The following is a 14,435-nucleotide window of genomic DNA, read 5'->3' as shown; positions in this document are numbered from 1 at the left end:
TAGAGTCCTGGAAGATTTGAGTTGTGCTGCTGCTGCTGCTGCTGCTGCTTGAAATTGCTTGTATGGTTTCTGCGGTGCATGTGTAGTTAAGATTGCCATAAGTTGTTTCACCACACCCTTCTCTTCTCTATAGACCAAAAATTTAAACATGAAAAACAAAACCATTTCTGATTTCTCCAATACAATTCAACAACCAAACCTCTTTTCTCTCTCTCCTCAGCAATAACATTAACACCTCCTCACTCACTCCTCACCACCCCAGCCTTAAATGCTAACGCACCCTCTCTATACGCTCTGCAATAACTCCTTACTGCCACATCTTCTCCACCTGTACCCCAGCCCCTCCACAAATCACCCTTTCTCCCTTCCTCTCCTTCTTTCTTTCCCCTAGTCACCTTCTTACCCTCCCCAAAGCCCTATGGATTCTCTCTCCCTTTCTTTTTCATTATTTCGACCTTGTTTTCTTCTCTCTCATCATCCTCAGTATTCTTCTTAAATTCTATTCACAAGAAACTCATTCATTATTATTCACTCACAATCAATCCTGAAAACTACTCCTCTCCAGTCCACAGTCCCTAGTCCAGTCCAGCCTCCAAATTTTGGTTTTCTGGCGACCCTTTTAGCCTCAAAACCAGATCTGACCCTACTCGTTTTTGGAAAACCCTAAAATCTCAAAAGTGCTCAATCCTTCAGACAAAACCAGCAAGCAACTGTATGGCGCCACTAAACTATGCAACAAGAAAACAAGCAAAAACCCTTTATTCCTAAGCTTCGGTTGTTCAGGATTACAGCATCTCCGAGGTGAGTAGACTTTATTCTCCATTGACTTCTTGTTGATGTTGTACTTGTAGTAGTAAACTACTGCCTAGTTTTGTTTTTGTCCGTTATGTTTCGGCACAAGGAAAGAGGGGGAGAGAGAGAGAGAGATAAGAAGGAACAAAGAAGTCAAGGGAGTAGACTTCCCATTTCCCACCACCGAGATATTCGTGGGGCGTTATTATTTTTTTTGCTCTTACATTAATTTCTTTTCAGGATAGTTTGATGCCAGTGTCAAAACTCAAGGGCCAGTTCACAGTTTGTCAACTCTTTGCTGCCAAAATTTCTGATTTTGGTCTTTTGGCACCACGTAGTATATGGAGTAGTAAAAAGGACAGAAAGGATAAAAAAATCCAAAAACAAAAGAAAGGCAGAAAGAACAGAAGTCTTACTTAGCTAAGAAACAGTAGTAATCATTTCTGGCCTCCTGTCGTTTATATCTATGTTAATACCATATTAGTGGTTTGGATTTGCTTAGTCGACTTTCTTACTCATATGCACTTCACTGCCAAAGAGAATCTATTAAACTGAACGCACTTTCCTTCTGCCAAAAAGTAGAGTAAACGTCATCATCACACACTAACGCAGTCCAAGAAGAGAGAAAAAAAGTCGAAAAAAAAAAGAAATGGGATTTGTACCTTTTAGCTTTTAGGGTTCGTCTGTCGGTTTACTTAGAGATTTACGCTGCTCCGAGGTCCTCATGGTTGAGGGTATAAAACCATGAAACTCTAAACTCGCAGGTGGGAAATTTTCAGCAAGTCACCTAACGACCACCATGTTAAAAAGGAAGCAAGAAGGCTGTAGATTTAAGACTTCTTCAGAGCTGAATTATTTTGAGGTATGGGATTAGAATCAGATTTATGTTTTACCTTTCATTATTGAGTGGAACTTTCGTCTACCCTTTTCTTCTTTAGCCAGTTTTTACTGAGAATTGATGACGATCCAGTTCACCTAAAGTCTCTTCATTTCATCCTTCTGCTTTTTTGGCTGTCCCTTGCGTTACATTTTAACCCTTCTGTTGTTTATGTTTTTTTGTGAACCTTTTCATTTCTAGTCTTTCTTTTTAGTTTTAAGTGGCTTTATGATTTGATTAGATCATGATCTAGGGTAGAAAAAAAGCATCTTTAAGGTGGGTTTTCCAGTTTATGGTTTCTTGTACATGATGCTGTTACTTGTTAGCGATTTAACTTCTAATTTTTTGGGGCAGACTGGAAACCATTAACCCTAAGAAAAGGGGTCAGCAAGATGTTTCAACCAAACATGTTTGATAGTCACCATCACTTACTCGAGATGACTCATAAAACACCTGAAAATGAGATGGATATGATAAGAGATGATGAATTTGAGAGCAAATCTGGGACTGATATCATGGAAGCCGCTTCTGGAGACGACCAAGACCCTAACCAACGCCCCAAAAAGAAGCGGTATCATCGCCACACTCAGCATCAAATCCAGGAAATGGAATCGTAAGCTTTTGGCTTCTGCTTTGGGTTGTGAGCTGTTCCTTTCTTTTTCTTTCATAAGAATCCCTTTTGGGACGAATATACTTCGATTGATCACATAAGTTTGTGTTACAGTTTCTTTAAAGAATGCCCACATCCAGATGATAAACAAAGGAAGGAGCTTGGTCGTCGACTAGGATTAGAGCCCTTACAAGTCAAATTTTGGTTTCAAAACAAGCGCACGCAAATGAAGGTAACATAAGCTGCATTTTCCAGCAGTTATAACCACTTGAGGTTATAATATGATCATATATTCCATTTGACGTTTAAGAACTGTAGTAACTTAGAAAGGGGGGAGGTAATACCCTTGCGTTGTGGTGGAGTCCCAAAGGTTTGAGACTATCTTTTATTCAGATACAACTTGTCATTTAAAATTCTAATGGTTGAATGTTGTTAATTATGAAATGCCTTAGACGTACACTCATTTAATTTATGGGGTGCATTTAATAATTCAGGGTGTAAATAATGTATAGAAGAGGAGTGTACGTGGTTTTATAACAGCTTTACCAATGTATTTATGTATACATATATTAGTTAAATTTGACGAAATTTAGCTGCGGCTTAAGGTTTATAAAGTCAGCTATATCTGTCGATGACTAGTGATCCTTTGCAGGCTCAACACGAACGCCATGAGAACACACAATTGAGGACTGAAAATGAGAAGCTTCGTGCAGAGAACATCCGCTACAAAGAGGCTCTTAGTAATGCTACGTGTCCCAACTGTGGTGGACCAGCTGCCATTGGCGAAATGTCATTTGATGAGCAGCATTTAAGGATTGAAAATGCTCGCCTAAGGGAAGAGGTAGTAGACCATAAGTGGGAAAAAACAGGCGATGAATGTAGTTAACTTTTCTGTTTCAATTAATAATGACTGCACTCAACTGACCTGTAATTTGCTTGGTCTCCAGATTGATAGGATATCCGGAATTGCTGCTAAGTATGTTGGCAAACCTATGCTCTCGTATCCTCATCTTCCCCCAGGAGCATCTCGTTCACTTGATCTTGGAGTGGGAAATTACGGGGCACAGTCGGGCATGATTGGGGAGATTTATGGGGCTGGTGACCTTCTGAGGTCAGTATCAGGCCCTACTGAAGCTGACAAGCCAATGGTCATCGAGTTGGCTGTTGCAGCAATGGAGGAACTAGTGAGAATGGCTCAGGCTGGAGAACCTCTGTGGGTTCCTAGCGGTGATAACTCAACTGAGACTCTAAGCGAGGATGAGTATGTAAGGGCCTTCCCTAGAGGAATTGGACCAAAACCGTTGGGATTGAAATCTGAAGCTTCAAGAGAGTCTGCTGTTGTTATCATGAACCATATTAACCTGGTTGAAATTCTGATGGATGTGGTAGGATTTTCTTCAAACTGATAATATTTACTTTTCTTGGTTTTTACATAAAATATCATTCATTATTCAATTTGCCTTTTTCAGAATCAATGGTCAAATGTGTTCTCCAGCATTGTTTCGAGAGCATTGACCTTGGAGGTCTTGTCAACTGGTGTAGCAGGCAATTATAATGGGGCTCTCCAAGTGGTACATGCCTGAATCTTTCACTTGAGTTTCCACCTATAATCTTTACATGAATCAATATTTTGTGGCCAATATGTTGCATATAAAAGTAGTGGACATGCCTAATATCCCCTTTGTTTCAGATGACCGCAGAGTTTCAGGTCCCTACACCTCTTGTTCCAACTCGTGAGAACTACTTTGTGAGATACTGTAAACAACATGCTGATGGAACTTGGGCTGTTGTTGACGTTTCTTTGGACAATCTGCGCCCTACTTCAGTGTCAAGATGCAGAAGAAGGCCTTCTGGTTGTTTGATTCAAGAATTGCCTAATGGCTACTCAAAGGTTTATTTGCTATCACTTTTTAGTACTATCAGTCACTGCATTGGTTAATCACAGCAATAAAAATTAATCTTTCAGCTTTTATAGGTTATGTGGGTTGAACATGTTGAGATTGATGACAGAGCCGTTCACAGCATATATAGAGCACTAGTTAATTCAGGCCTTGCTTTTGGGGCAAAACGTTGGGTGGCAACACTAGATCGGCAATGTGAACGACTTGCAAGTGCAATGGCTAATAACATTCCAGCGGGAGATGTTGGGGGTAAATGAAAGACATACTATGTGCACCACTCCGTGATTTAAGTTTAAGTTATGCTACGTTTTCTAGAGTATTTAGTTGCTAATGATATGACTTTCTGCAGTCATCACAACTCCAGAAGGCAGAAAAAGTATGCTAAAACTGGCTGAGAGAATGGTTATGAGCTTCTGCGCGGGTGTTGGTGCTTCAACTGCACATACATGGACAACTTTGTCAGGGAGCGGTGCTGATGATGTGAGGGTCATGACTAGAAAAAGTATGGATGATCCAGGAAGACCTCCAGGGATTGTTCTAAGTGCTGCAACTTCATTTTGGTTACCTGTTCTTCCTAAAAGAGTTTTTGATTTTCTTCGCGATGAGAACTCCAGAAGTGAGGTATCATCCTGTTTTAATCAATGTGAAACACTTCATAAAATTGTTCCTATCCCATCTTTGACAATATTAGTGGGACAAAGGGAGTAGTAAATGATAAACACCAGAAATGTAAAAAGGACCCTCAATGCATTCTTTATTCATTTGTTTCTCCTGATATATGTCTTCCTTCTCTTCAATCACCATAATTAACATCCTATTGTCATTAGATTAGATTCTGGAAACACAATCCGCACCAACAGTATAGCAGTATGCATTTGCATATGTTAGTAGCATCAGATAAAAGTAGATTTTATGGCCAGCCTTACAGTGGTATAATTCATTTTCAGGCTGGAGTTATAAGTAGTGACTACAAATGATTTACATGTAATGCAAATGAGTGAATGGCTTTTAAATCAGTACAGTTATTAGAAAGAATTCCTAAGCTCCAGACGTGTGCTATTAGACAAATTTATTAGCTTTCTAATGTAATATGCATGTCATGTGGATGATGGTAATATTTTTTGTACCTGATAGAGTACGTAACTGATTGACATTTTTGCTGTACTTACAGTGGGATATCCTTTCAAATGGTGGCCTAGTTCAAGAAATGGCACATATTGCAAATGGCCGGGACCCAGGCAACTCCGTGTCATTATTGCGTGTGAATGTAAGCCCTAAATTCTGCAGTATGTTTTGGTTGAAATTTTAATTGAAAATCATCCTTTTTGAAAAGGGTTAAAGATATACCCCTACTGACTGGCCAAAAATGTTGCAGAGTGCAAATTCAAGCCAAAGCAATATGCTTATATTGCAAGAGAGTAGCACTGATTCAACAGGCTCCTATGTTATTTATGCTCCCGTTGACATTGTTGCCATGAACGTGGTCTTGAGTGGTGGAGATCCTGACTATGTTGCTCTCCTACCATCTGGTTTTGCTATCCTTCCTGACGGACCTATGAATCAAGGAGGAGGAGCAGGAATTTCTGAGGTTGGCTCTGGTGGAACTCTCCTAACTGTTGCATTTCAGATATTAGTTGATTCAGTTCCAACAGCAAAACTTTCTCTCGGATCAGTGGCAACTGTTAATAGCCTTATCAAGTGCACAGTTGAAAGGATTAAAGCAGCATTATCATGTGATAAGGCATGATCCTAAAGCATTTAGGCAAGGTAAGCCTTCTTGAAATTTACCTTTCATAGCACTTGATAACTTTCTTGCAGCTAGATGAGTTAGTTCAGATTGTATAGTCTTAAAAAATGCAGGATGTAGGAATAGTGCCTTGATCACATAACTTTAGAGTATACTAATAAAAGACTCAAAGCAGTCAATCACAACACTTTATCCACTGCTACTTTCCCTCAAATTTGTAGTGAAGGGTGAAACTGAATCTATATTTGTGTTTGTACTTCAGAAGACTAGAGGGAAAGAAGGATGAGCTTAGCTTTGGATTCTGGGAGCTATGGAGAAGAGTCAAGAACGCACCACTTGCAATCCTTGCCGTGTGGTGTTTGCAAGAAATGAGAAAAGCATTTCACCACCCTGCAAGGGTAAAAGGTTCGGGTATTGACTTGGCCTATCAATGATTCAAGTAGACAGAAACCTTCTTTCGGAGCAACAATACTCCCATTTTGCCTGTGTTTTTGTTTTAGTATTAGTAGGGATAGGCCTTCCTACTTATATGTACGTGTTTTAAGAAGATGTTTAAGTAGCTTTCTGAATGCTAACAGACCATGGTTTGCTTGTCTATCAAAACTATGCTCTTTATATCATTAGCTTGTAGTCTATTTATCATTTTCATCATGCTGACAAGGGGGGAGAGAGAGAGAGAGAGCCTCAAGTTCACAATCCACCAATGATGACTTAAACCTTGAAGCTAGTTAGTGATGGGCTAACCTCTGATATATCTGTTTCAAACCATTTCTTCATATTCGTTTTCTCCAGAAAAAAATATCTTTAAAAAAATTGGCTAACACTAAAGCAAAAGAGGAGAAGTGAGATGGATTATCTAGATAGGAAAAAGGGTTAAGAGTTCGAAGAGCTACGATCTATGTATCGGGTTCTTCCGAGATCCAACACCATAAGACTTTCATTCTTTTTTTCCCCCATCTTTTTCTCTCGATACATAAAGCACATGAATATTAAGGTGGGGATTCTGTATTAAATGGTTGTCTTTTTCATTGTGAGATTCAACTGTGGAATAAAAGAGGAACGGTTGTCATTAGGTGTAATGAAGTATGAAATGCAAGGCAAGGTTATAACTTCCACAAAAAGATGCCTTTTGCACAACAAAAAGCTTGCCAGTTGTGTGATTGCATTCGATGAAACAAAATTTTCAAAGAATCCTTAAAATGTTAGAAATCATGCTCATTTTTCATCCACAACCATGCAATAAGTAATTCAGCGACAATTCACTATTTTTTTTTTTCAAATTAAAGTTCAATAATTCTAATTTAACTCCGTTTCTTGGCATGTTGCAAATCCATTATCTGCATCTTCTAAAAGTCAAAGCATAAATTATGCGAACATTTGTCTGACCCCCATTGCAATGACAACACAAGACAATTCTAGCACCTGACCGTGTAGATTGTCCTATTCTGCTGGTCTGTCCAAGAAATTCTGAAAAAAGACATCAGGACTCAGTTCATACAGAGAAGAAGAAAGAAAGAAGTCTATGGTCACACTAATCACCTATCAATGTCCCAGCACGTATCTGCGAGAAAAATTAGCTAGCCAAGTGCGAAATGCATCATTTCCTAACAAGTTATGCTTCAGGATCAACATCGGTGTCGACAGGTAGACTATTTGAAGCCAATAAGTAACCAACTGAGCTAGCTCAATTGGCCACAGGAAGGGGCTTTTGTTCCTCCTTGGGTGTTGGGTGTGGGTAAGGGATTCGAAATCTCTTGCCAGCATTTGCTGTTTAGAATTTCTTGAAACATTTGTTGAGATAATTCAGTTCCCTCCGAGTTTTCAATAGCTTAGTTGGATCCAACCCCAACCAACCGTATCCCTCTTCCCTATTCCCCCTAATATATGATCAGTTATCAAAATGTTGTACTCAAAAAAAAAAAAAAAAAAAAAGGCAATAGGTAACAAGATAGGTGGAATATTGATGGCACTTTATTTTCTGTTAATGACACTCAATTTTCTTCAAGTACTTTGGAAAAGTATACAAAGAAAATGGAGTGTCATTAACAATTAATAGTCATAAGATAAACTCACTTCACACAATGAAGTGAAGTTTTACTTTTAAGCCAATGTAAGCTGCACAGTTATACGTGAGTATTTTTTAAAACTCCATTATGATTTTTTGGACATTACGAAATATTTGTGACAACATATCACATCGGGGTGTAAATGCGTCTGACTATCAGAATTGGAAGCACAACCGTATTAAACGTTTTATGAATTTGAAAACCAACACATGTTCTCAAGTTTCAACCTACTGCCAACAACAATTAGCTTCTGCCCACTGACCTTCCATATACTACTTAGTTGTAGACCCTTTATGCATGTAATTTAATGTAAACGTCTTACTGATAAGAATATGGTGTACCTATGAATATTCAGTGTGCTTCTACAAGCAGAATGTGATCTGTAAATGACACAGCTCTGTTTTTTTAACGACACAAACTTTGTAAATGACAACGAAGTCCAACTTAATTGGTAACACGCTTTATAGTGACTAATAGGTCCCTGATTCGAGTAATCAACAAGGTAGGTGAGGTTTCACAATTCATCAACTTAAAAATAAAAATGACAAAATGGAGTACATGTGTGAACAGAAAACTTGACAAAAACATAATGATCAAGCATTCAGAAATCAAAATTGAATTAATCAAGATCAAGCTCTGATTACCACCATAGGCTTCCTTGTTCTAAAAACCAGTTCGTGTAGAATAGCTAATGGAAAAGCCAAAGAAAAGATTTTACATTGCCACTGACCAATAGGATGTTACTGGCCTGAGCTTGCATTCAAGTGAAAGCAAAAAGGAAATGATTGTAAGAATATCTGAATTTTCTTCCCTCTAAATTGAGACTGCATGCTTGGTGGATGGGACGAACGTGTATCAGTTGAGAAATTCAGCAATCAAATGGTGTCATAACACCAAGCATTAGCGTGACTGCATTTTCTAAAACAGTTTTCAAAGTATGTGCAATAGGCAGTACATGAGACGGTAATTTGGTCAAAAGAAGAAGTGAATATATAACCTCATATTTCTGTATCTTCTTGTAGAAAAATCAAGGAAAAGCATGACACGTATACTGTTGTGGAAGCTGATTAAACAAGCACCATGAATCAGATGCTACATGTACTATCGCTGAATTCTGGAACAGAAGCACAGCAGGGTGGACTAAAAACAGTCTTTGGTGCCAGAACATTTGACAGATTTTACGATAACAACTCCTTAAAAATTCACTCTCTCTTGTGAGAAGTCATCTCAAATCTGAACCTTTCATGCATAAAGCGGTCACAGAAGAAATAGTTTAAGAAATGAAAAAAAGATGGTGGTTGAAGGCTGTTGTGCTTTAAATAAACCCATAAGAATAACAGATGAAATAGCTAGGTAGGTGTGCTTTAGAGTGCATCAGATACAAGTGTACAAAAATTGGTTAGATTTCTTTGAATTCTGCTTTACATTCTCTTAAAAGGAGCAGGTCAGATTACAGACTATATATATTCAAGCACGATATAGAAACTGGGGACAGCAAAGGAAGCTACTACTAGTTCTTGAGTTTTCTTCTTTGCCTCAAGAGTTAGGGTGCCAAAGTTGTACTAATGTCCTCGTTAATTAAGTTGAACATGTCAAATTCTATTCAGTTAATTTGCTGCACCACATCTGATTAGTCTTTTGACACTATACAAACGCAGCAAATCACATTATTAATTAAACAAATTTTATTAGCTCCAGTTCTCTAATACGGCTGACATCATGTTCATTTTCATGATAATTCTTAATTTGTATTTCCAATTGTTGAGGATAAGTCTTTGCCCCCCAAAAAAGATATCAGAAACTATGACAGAAAAAGGTAATGTTTTTATGAATCTAATGCGTTTGATTTTCCTCAAAGTATAAGATATATGCAAGCATGTGAGATTAATTTTACCCCTTGCCAATATATTCAACAACTCAATTCAAAGTTAATCCGTTCAATGAGTTCTTGAAGTCATTACAGAAACCTCAGGCCCCCACCTAAGGTATATGCATGCATGCTGAACGCACTTGTGCCAAATAACACGCGATGCCTGCAATGTGCCAAGACTATGTTAATAACAATTACACGAGAAAAATATATTATAACAAGGAAATTGCGTATTAATTAGGACAAATTACATTTTAGCCTCCTGTGGTTTTCGCAAAAACCACATAACCCCATGGTTCAAAAAGCTATATATAAACTCCCTGTGGTTTGGGTTGAAGTGTCAAATAGACGGAAAGCACCCACCATGACGTTTCGTAGGTAAAATGTCCAAATTACCCTGATATAAATACAAAAAGGAAGCAGATGAAGTCAGATTTTTCCAATTTTCCCTTGCATCTTTGTAGTGAGAAAGAGAGAGAAAAACATCACCGAGAATGAAGGAGAGAAAATTTAATCTAGAAAATTAAAACCATAGATCTACCATTGAAGATCAAAAAGTAGCTGTGAAAGAGTATCACAAAAGCTATTGTTGTGTCCGGTAAGTTTTTCGACATCAGTTTAGCATATGAGATGGAACTTGAGCATTTTGAATAGAAGCTGTCGGGCTTTGGGAATTTAATAAATCAGTGATTATAATGCTTAAGCGTTGATTAATTTAAGATTTTGCTGCTTTGGGACAACCTGTACTAGCAGTAGAAGGTAAAGAAGGAAGAGGATGATGAAAAGGACGGAAAAATGGAGGGTTGGCACCACCTTACCAATCCAACCGATGGTGGGCTGTGGGAAAGCAAGCAGATGCAGGTGGTACACGTAATTCTTCCTGCCCACAAATTCTGGTCTACCGAAACTTAGCAATATGACATCACTACCTTATTATTTGCAATTTGCCCAAATTACAGCCGATCTCAAACTTGCGAAGTACACTACTTGAGAAAGGTTACTTTAAAAAGGAAAAGAAAATGAAAAGAAGCCAGCTTCAATGTTGTTCGAATTATAATCGGAATTGCGTCATTGTCTGGTTAGATCTAAAATCCAGCACAGACGAGAGAGGTGGGTGGTGGCCTAAGCGGCTTTGCCTAACCTATTTGAAATTATGATGGTTACATGGCCGCCGCCCCTGTGGTGCTGAAGCTGACTCATGACGGCCCTGCTGATGCAAATTACACGTCTTACTACTGCTAGCGAAAGCTTTTCCGGCCACCACCGCTTTTGATTTTTTCTCAATGGATATGTTCTGGGCTTTCTGGTTTGGTTTCTCCGTTAAATGTATTGCCTTCACCAACATTCAATGGAAAGTCAACTACAAAGCTCTTTCGGTTGATGAAAAGAGACGAGGAGCAGAGATCTAGGCTTTATTGGGTGCGATAAAATGGTCAGGGTCATATGGGAATGTTTCTTATTGTTACCAGTTGTTGAAGCCCGTTTAATCCACGAATCGTCACGGTGAGTGTTTTCTGTTTATTTGACACTTCAACCCAAACTACAGGGAATTTATGTATAACTTTTTAAATTATGGGGGGTAATGTGGTTTTTGCGAGAATCACGTGAAGCTAAAATATAATTTGCCCTATTAATTAAGAAAAATCAACTGTCGTTTACCTTTTGGAATTATCAAGCAACTGCTTTTCCCCACTAAATCATTGCAATTTTGGCATATTAATTTCGGTGGATAAGGTGGTGGTCTGGTAGCCCAAATGGATTGATAACATCGAAGCGATAATGGGCCACAGATTTGTGGCTGCGCCTTAGCGTCTGTTGAGTCTCCGTCTCGCCTCGCTTAGGGATGCAATCATGTGCAAGAATGGGAAGTCCCGCCACTCTGATGGGGAATTCGGGAGACGATCCATCAAAATCCGAAATACAATATATATCATTTTTTTTCTTTTTATTTTTGGTATTGTTCCAAGATTAATCCATTGTTGCAAAACCCAAATACAATGTATCCTTTTCTGTGCCTTGTGGCATTTTCTGGCAACAACATCTTCACCCTTTCTCTCCGTTATTGCAGTTTTTGGTAATATTTGAAAGGAAGGTACACCTAGAATTTGTTTACTTCCTTCAACATAATTTTGATTCACTTAGAAAGCAAAAGGATAAATTATTCATTTGACTCTTTATTGATATAGATAATGTTAATGTCCCTAATAGACACTAGTTAACTAGTGATTAAGAATTAAATTTGGAAAGTATTTTTATATAATTTTTTTTCTCTTTTAATAGAGAAGCACTGGGATTTAAAAAGAGAAGAAGGTGAAGAGGGAATAGAATGTTGGTCCTCTAAATTCTCGAACTTCAACGTTAATCATTAGATCAAAAGTATTTATACACAAGTATTCAAGCTCCAAGTTTTTATCTTTTTCTGGGATGCGCATGATGTTGTGAAACCTCTCTCGACAATAGACTTGGTGGGGTAACTCATCATAGAAATCTTGCAATGTGATGGCATTAGGCTTGCTTTCATATTGGAAACAAAAGAAAAAAGGCAAAGAAGAAAAAAAAAAACAAAGTAAATGGTAGACATTACAATTCAGTAAATTACAGCTAAACTCACAGATTATGATCATGATCTGAGACTTGAATTTAATATTTCTAATTCCTGAGATCTAAATCTTAATTATCAGATTAAAGGCTCTATCTATATTTTATTACTAGTGAATAGATCTTAATTGGGCTATTTGTTGGAATTTTAACCCACATGATTTGAACAACACAAATTAGTCAAGGCACAGGAAAGATGAAGAAAATAAAGGCTGTAAAAAGGAAGGAAACAAGAATCACCACCTTTGTTTTGGAGGCAACCCAAATCTACCTTGTATATAAAAAGAAAGAGAGGTTACTGTAGCAACCTCTTTTTTTTCCAAGTGTATAGTGTCTTATTTTGACAAGTGTCAGTTTCTTATTGTAGTTGAATTTTTTCTCCACTATTTTTTTTATTAGTCAAAAGTCATAAATATCTCTCCTTCCAATTCTTCTTTTTTTCCTTTTTCTGTCTTTACTTTTAACCTTCATCTCCCCTTTCAAATTTTTTCTTTATAATTAATTATACTAAGATTATTTTCTTACTATTTTTTTAGATAATTATTATTGACCTGGAGAGGTGTCGCAACAATCAACTGATTTATAGTGTCACTTCCTATTCCATCAATTTTAACTTTGAGTAAATCCTATATATACTGACAGTATATACACTATCACCGTTTGATTCATGACATGTGTGCAAAAGTTAAATTTTAAATTCAAATTTTGCATGGTTGTCATTCATCCAACGCTGACAGTGTGTACACTGTTAATGTAGGAAAGATTAATCCTTTAACCTTTTAATTAAGTCTTTTGCTTTTTCTTTTTCTTTTTTCCTTCATCCTAATTCTCTGAGCACTATCAGTGTAGAAAAGATTAATCCTTTAACCTTTTAATTAAGTATTTTGCTTTTTCTTTTTCTTTTTTCCTTCATCTTAATTCTCTGCCTTTCCTCATTCCGCTCAATCAATGCATTTTTTCCTTTTTCCTCTATAAGTAATTGAATGTATGTTTTTCTTGCACGGGAATGGATATTTCTTTTATTCCATTGTTCAAAAATCAAATCATGATCATCTTTTTGTTTAGGAGAAATATAGACTATAGACTATTTACCTCCACTACTCCTACTGTCTGGTATATTTCATTTTCTTTTTATTCCTATTCTTCCTTCGTTTCACACTCCCAAATATGGACTTAACTTTTTTTATTAACTGTATTTTATTTAGCCTTTATCATTTTTCTTTTTTTGCCTCTTTATTCTGTTACCTTGGTGTATTTATTTATTTTGGCTTGATTTCCTTGATATTGATTGAGCTTTCCATTATTTTGATTCTGCAAATCGATTTTCCTTTTTTGCGGTTTGTCTTAAATCTAAATGCAAAATTTATTTTTTGCAATTCTAATGTTTTAGTTCCTTTTTAATGCATAATTGAATCTTGCACTTCCTTTACTAGTTCTTGGTGTATTGAATTTTTTTACCCTTTTTATGCATTGAAAAGCCTTTCATTCAACTTTCTTGCAAGTTTTATTGTGAATTTGTAGGATAGAAATTTTTACATGATGGTGGTATCTTGTTTGAAAAAGAAATAATTGTGAAATTTTATGCATTTGTAATTATAATGGCATGATACTTGAGTTTTATGAAGTATGTATCATTTATGTTAGTATTGAACTGGTTTTACATTTCTCATATGTTTGGTTTTTGAATTCTTTGCTGTTGTTTGTCCATACAATATAGTATATGTCTCCATTGCATCACAATAAGCAAGTTGGAGCAAACTTTTGAAACATTCCACTATATATAAACTTTTTTAGACTCATTTTTTGACAATTATAATTTCTTTTTATTTGAAAGCAAATTATAGTGTAATGAATTTTAACCATAATTTTATAGATGGGCCTAGACTATGCTTGCATAGTCTGGTTACTTCTAGAATTAGTATAACACAAAACCTCACCTCAACATGACGGTATAGGACACGTATATAGCAAAAC

At 36.9% G+C, this 14,435-nt stretch overlaps 1 protein-coding gene and 1 long non-coding RNA gene across 3 annotated transcripts; one reads left to right on the top strand and one right to left on the bottom strand.

Moving 5' to 3' along the window:
• Positions 1–443: 443 nt before the first annotated feature.
• LOC113761123 (homeobox-leucine zipper protein MERISTEM L1-like) lies at positions 444–6,550 on the top strand. 2 transcript variants are annotated; one of them, XM_027303975.1, is made up of 13 exons: positions 444–801; positions 1,557–1,654; positions 2,024–2,282; positions 2,394–2,511; positions 2,932–3,120; positions 3,227–3,664; positions 3,749–3,850; positions 3,970–4,170; positions 4,255–4,429; positions 4,530–4,801; positions 5,352–5,447; positions 5,556–5,947; positions 6,190–6,550. In XM_027303975.1, exons 3-12 carry the CDS (start codon positions 2,062–2,064, stop codon positions 5,925–5,927), a joined length of 2,184 nt encoding a protein of 727 aa, XP_027159776.1. In that variant the 5' UTR covers positions 444–801; positions 1,557–1,654; positions 2,024–2,061; the 3' UTR covers positions 5,928–5,947; positions 6,190–6,550. The 2 variants fall into 2 exon arrangements, with proteins under 2 accessions (XP_027159776.1, XP_027159777.1); XM_027303976.1 differs by lacking the exon at positions 1,557–1,654.
• Positions 6,551–9,877: 3,327 nt separating this feature from the next.
• Positions 9,878–11,309, bottom strand: LOC113763975. The gene is made up of 3 exons (XR_003467430.1): positions 10,677–11,309; positions 10,115–10,260; positions 9,878–10,026 (listed from the first exon to the last, which is right to left on the bottom strand). It is a non-coding gene; the product is annotated as an uncharacterized LOC113763975 (long non-coding RNA).
• Between the last annotated feature and the right edge of the window lie 3,126 nt (positions 11,310–14,435).

The sequence above is a fragment of the Coffea eugenioides genome, chromosome 2 (assembly GCF_003713205.1).
Source record: "Coffea eugenioides isolate CCC68of chromosome 2, Ceug_1.0, whole genome shotgun sequence".
Lineage (NCBI taxonomy): Eukaryota > Viridiplantae > Streptophyta > Magnoliopsida > Gentianales > Rubiaceae > Coffea > Coffea eugenioides.
The sequence above is the reverse complement of the archived record's forward strand: the minus strand, read 5'-3'. Positions and strand labels throughout refer to the sequence as shown.

Bases quoted from the DNA above. Each gene is read 5' to 3' on its own strand.
- LOC113761123 (XM_027303976.1), top strand. From the start codon at position 2,062: ATGTTTCAACCAAACATGTTTGATAGTCACCATCACTTACTCGAGATG. The intron at 2,283-2,393 runs GTAAGCTTTTGG...TTTGTGTTACAG, and splicing joins CAAATCCAGGAAATGGAATC to TTTCTTTAAAGAATGCCCAC. The intron at 4,430-4,529 runs GTAAATGAAAGA...GACTTTCTGCAG, and splicing joins TCCAGCGGGAGATGTTGGGG to TCATCACAACTCCAGAAGGC.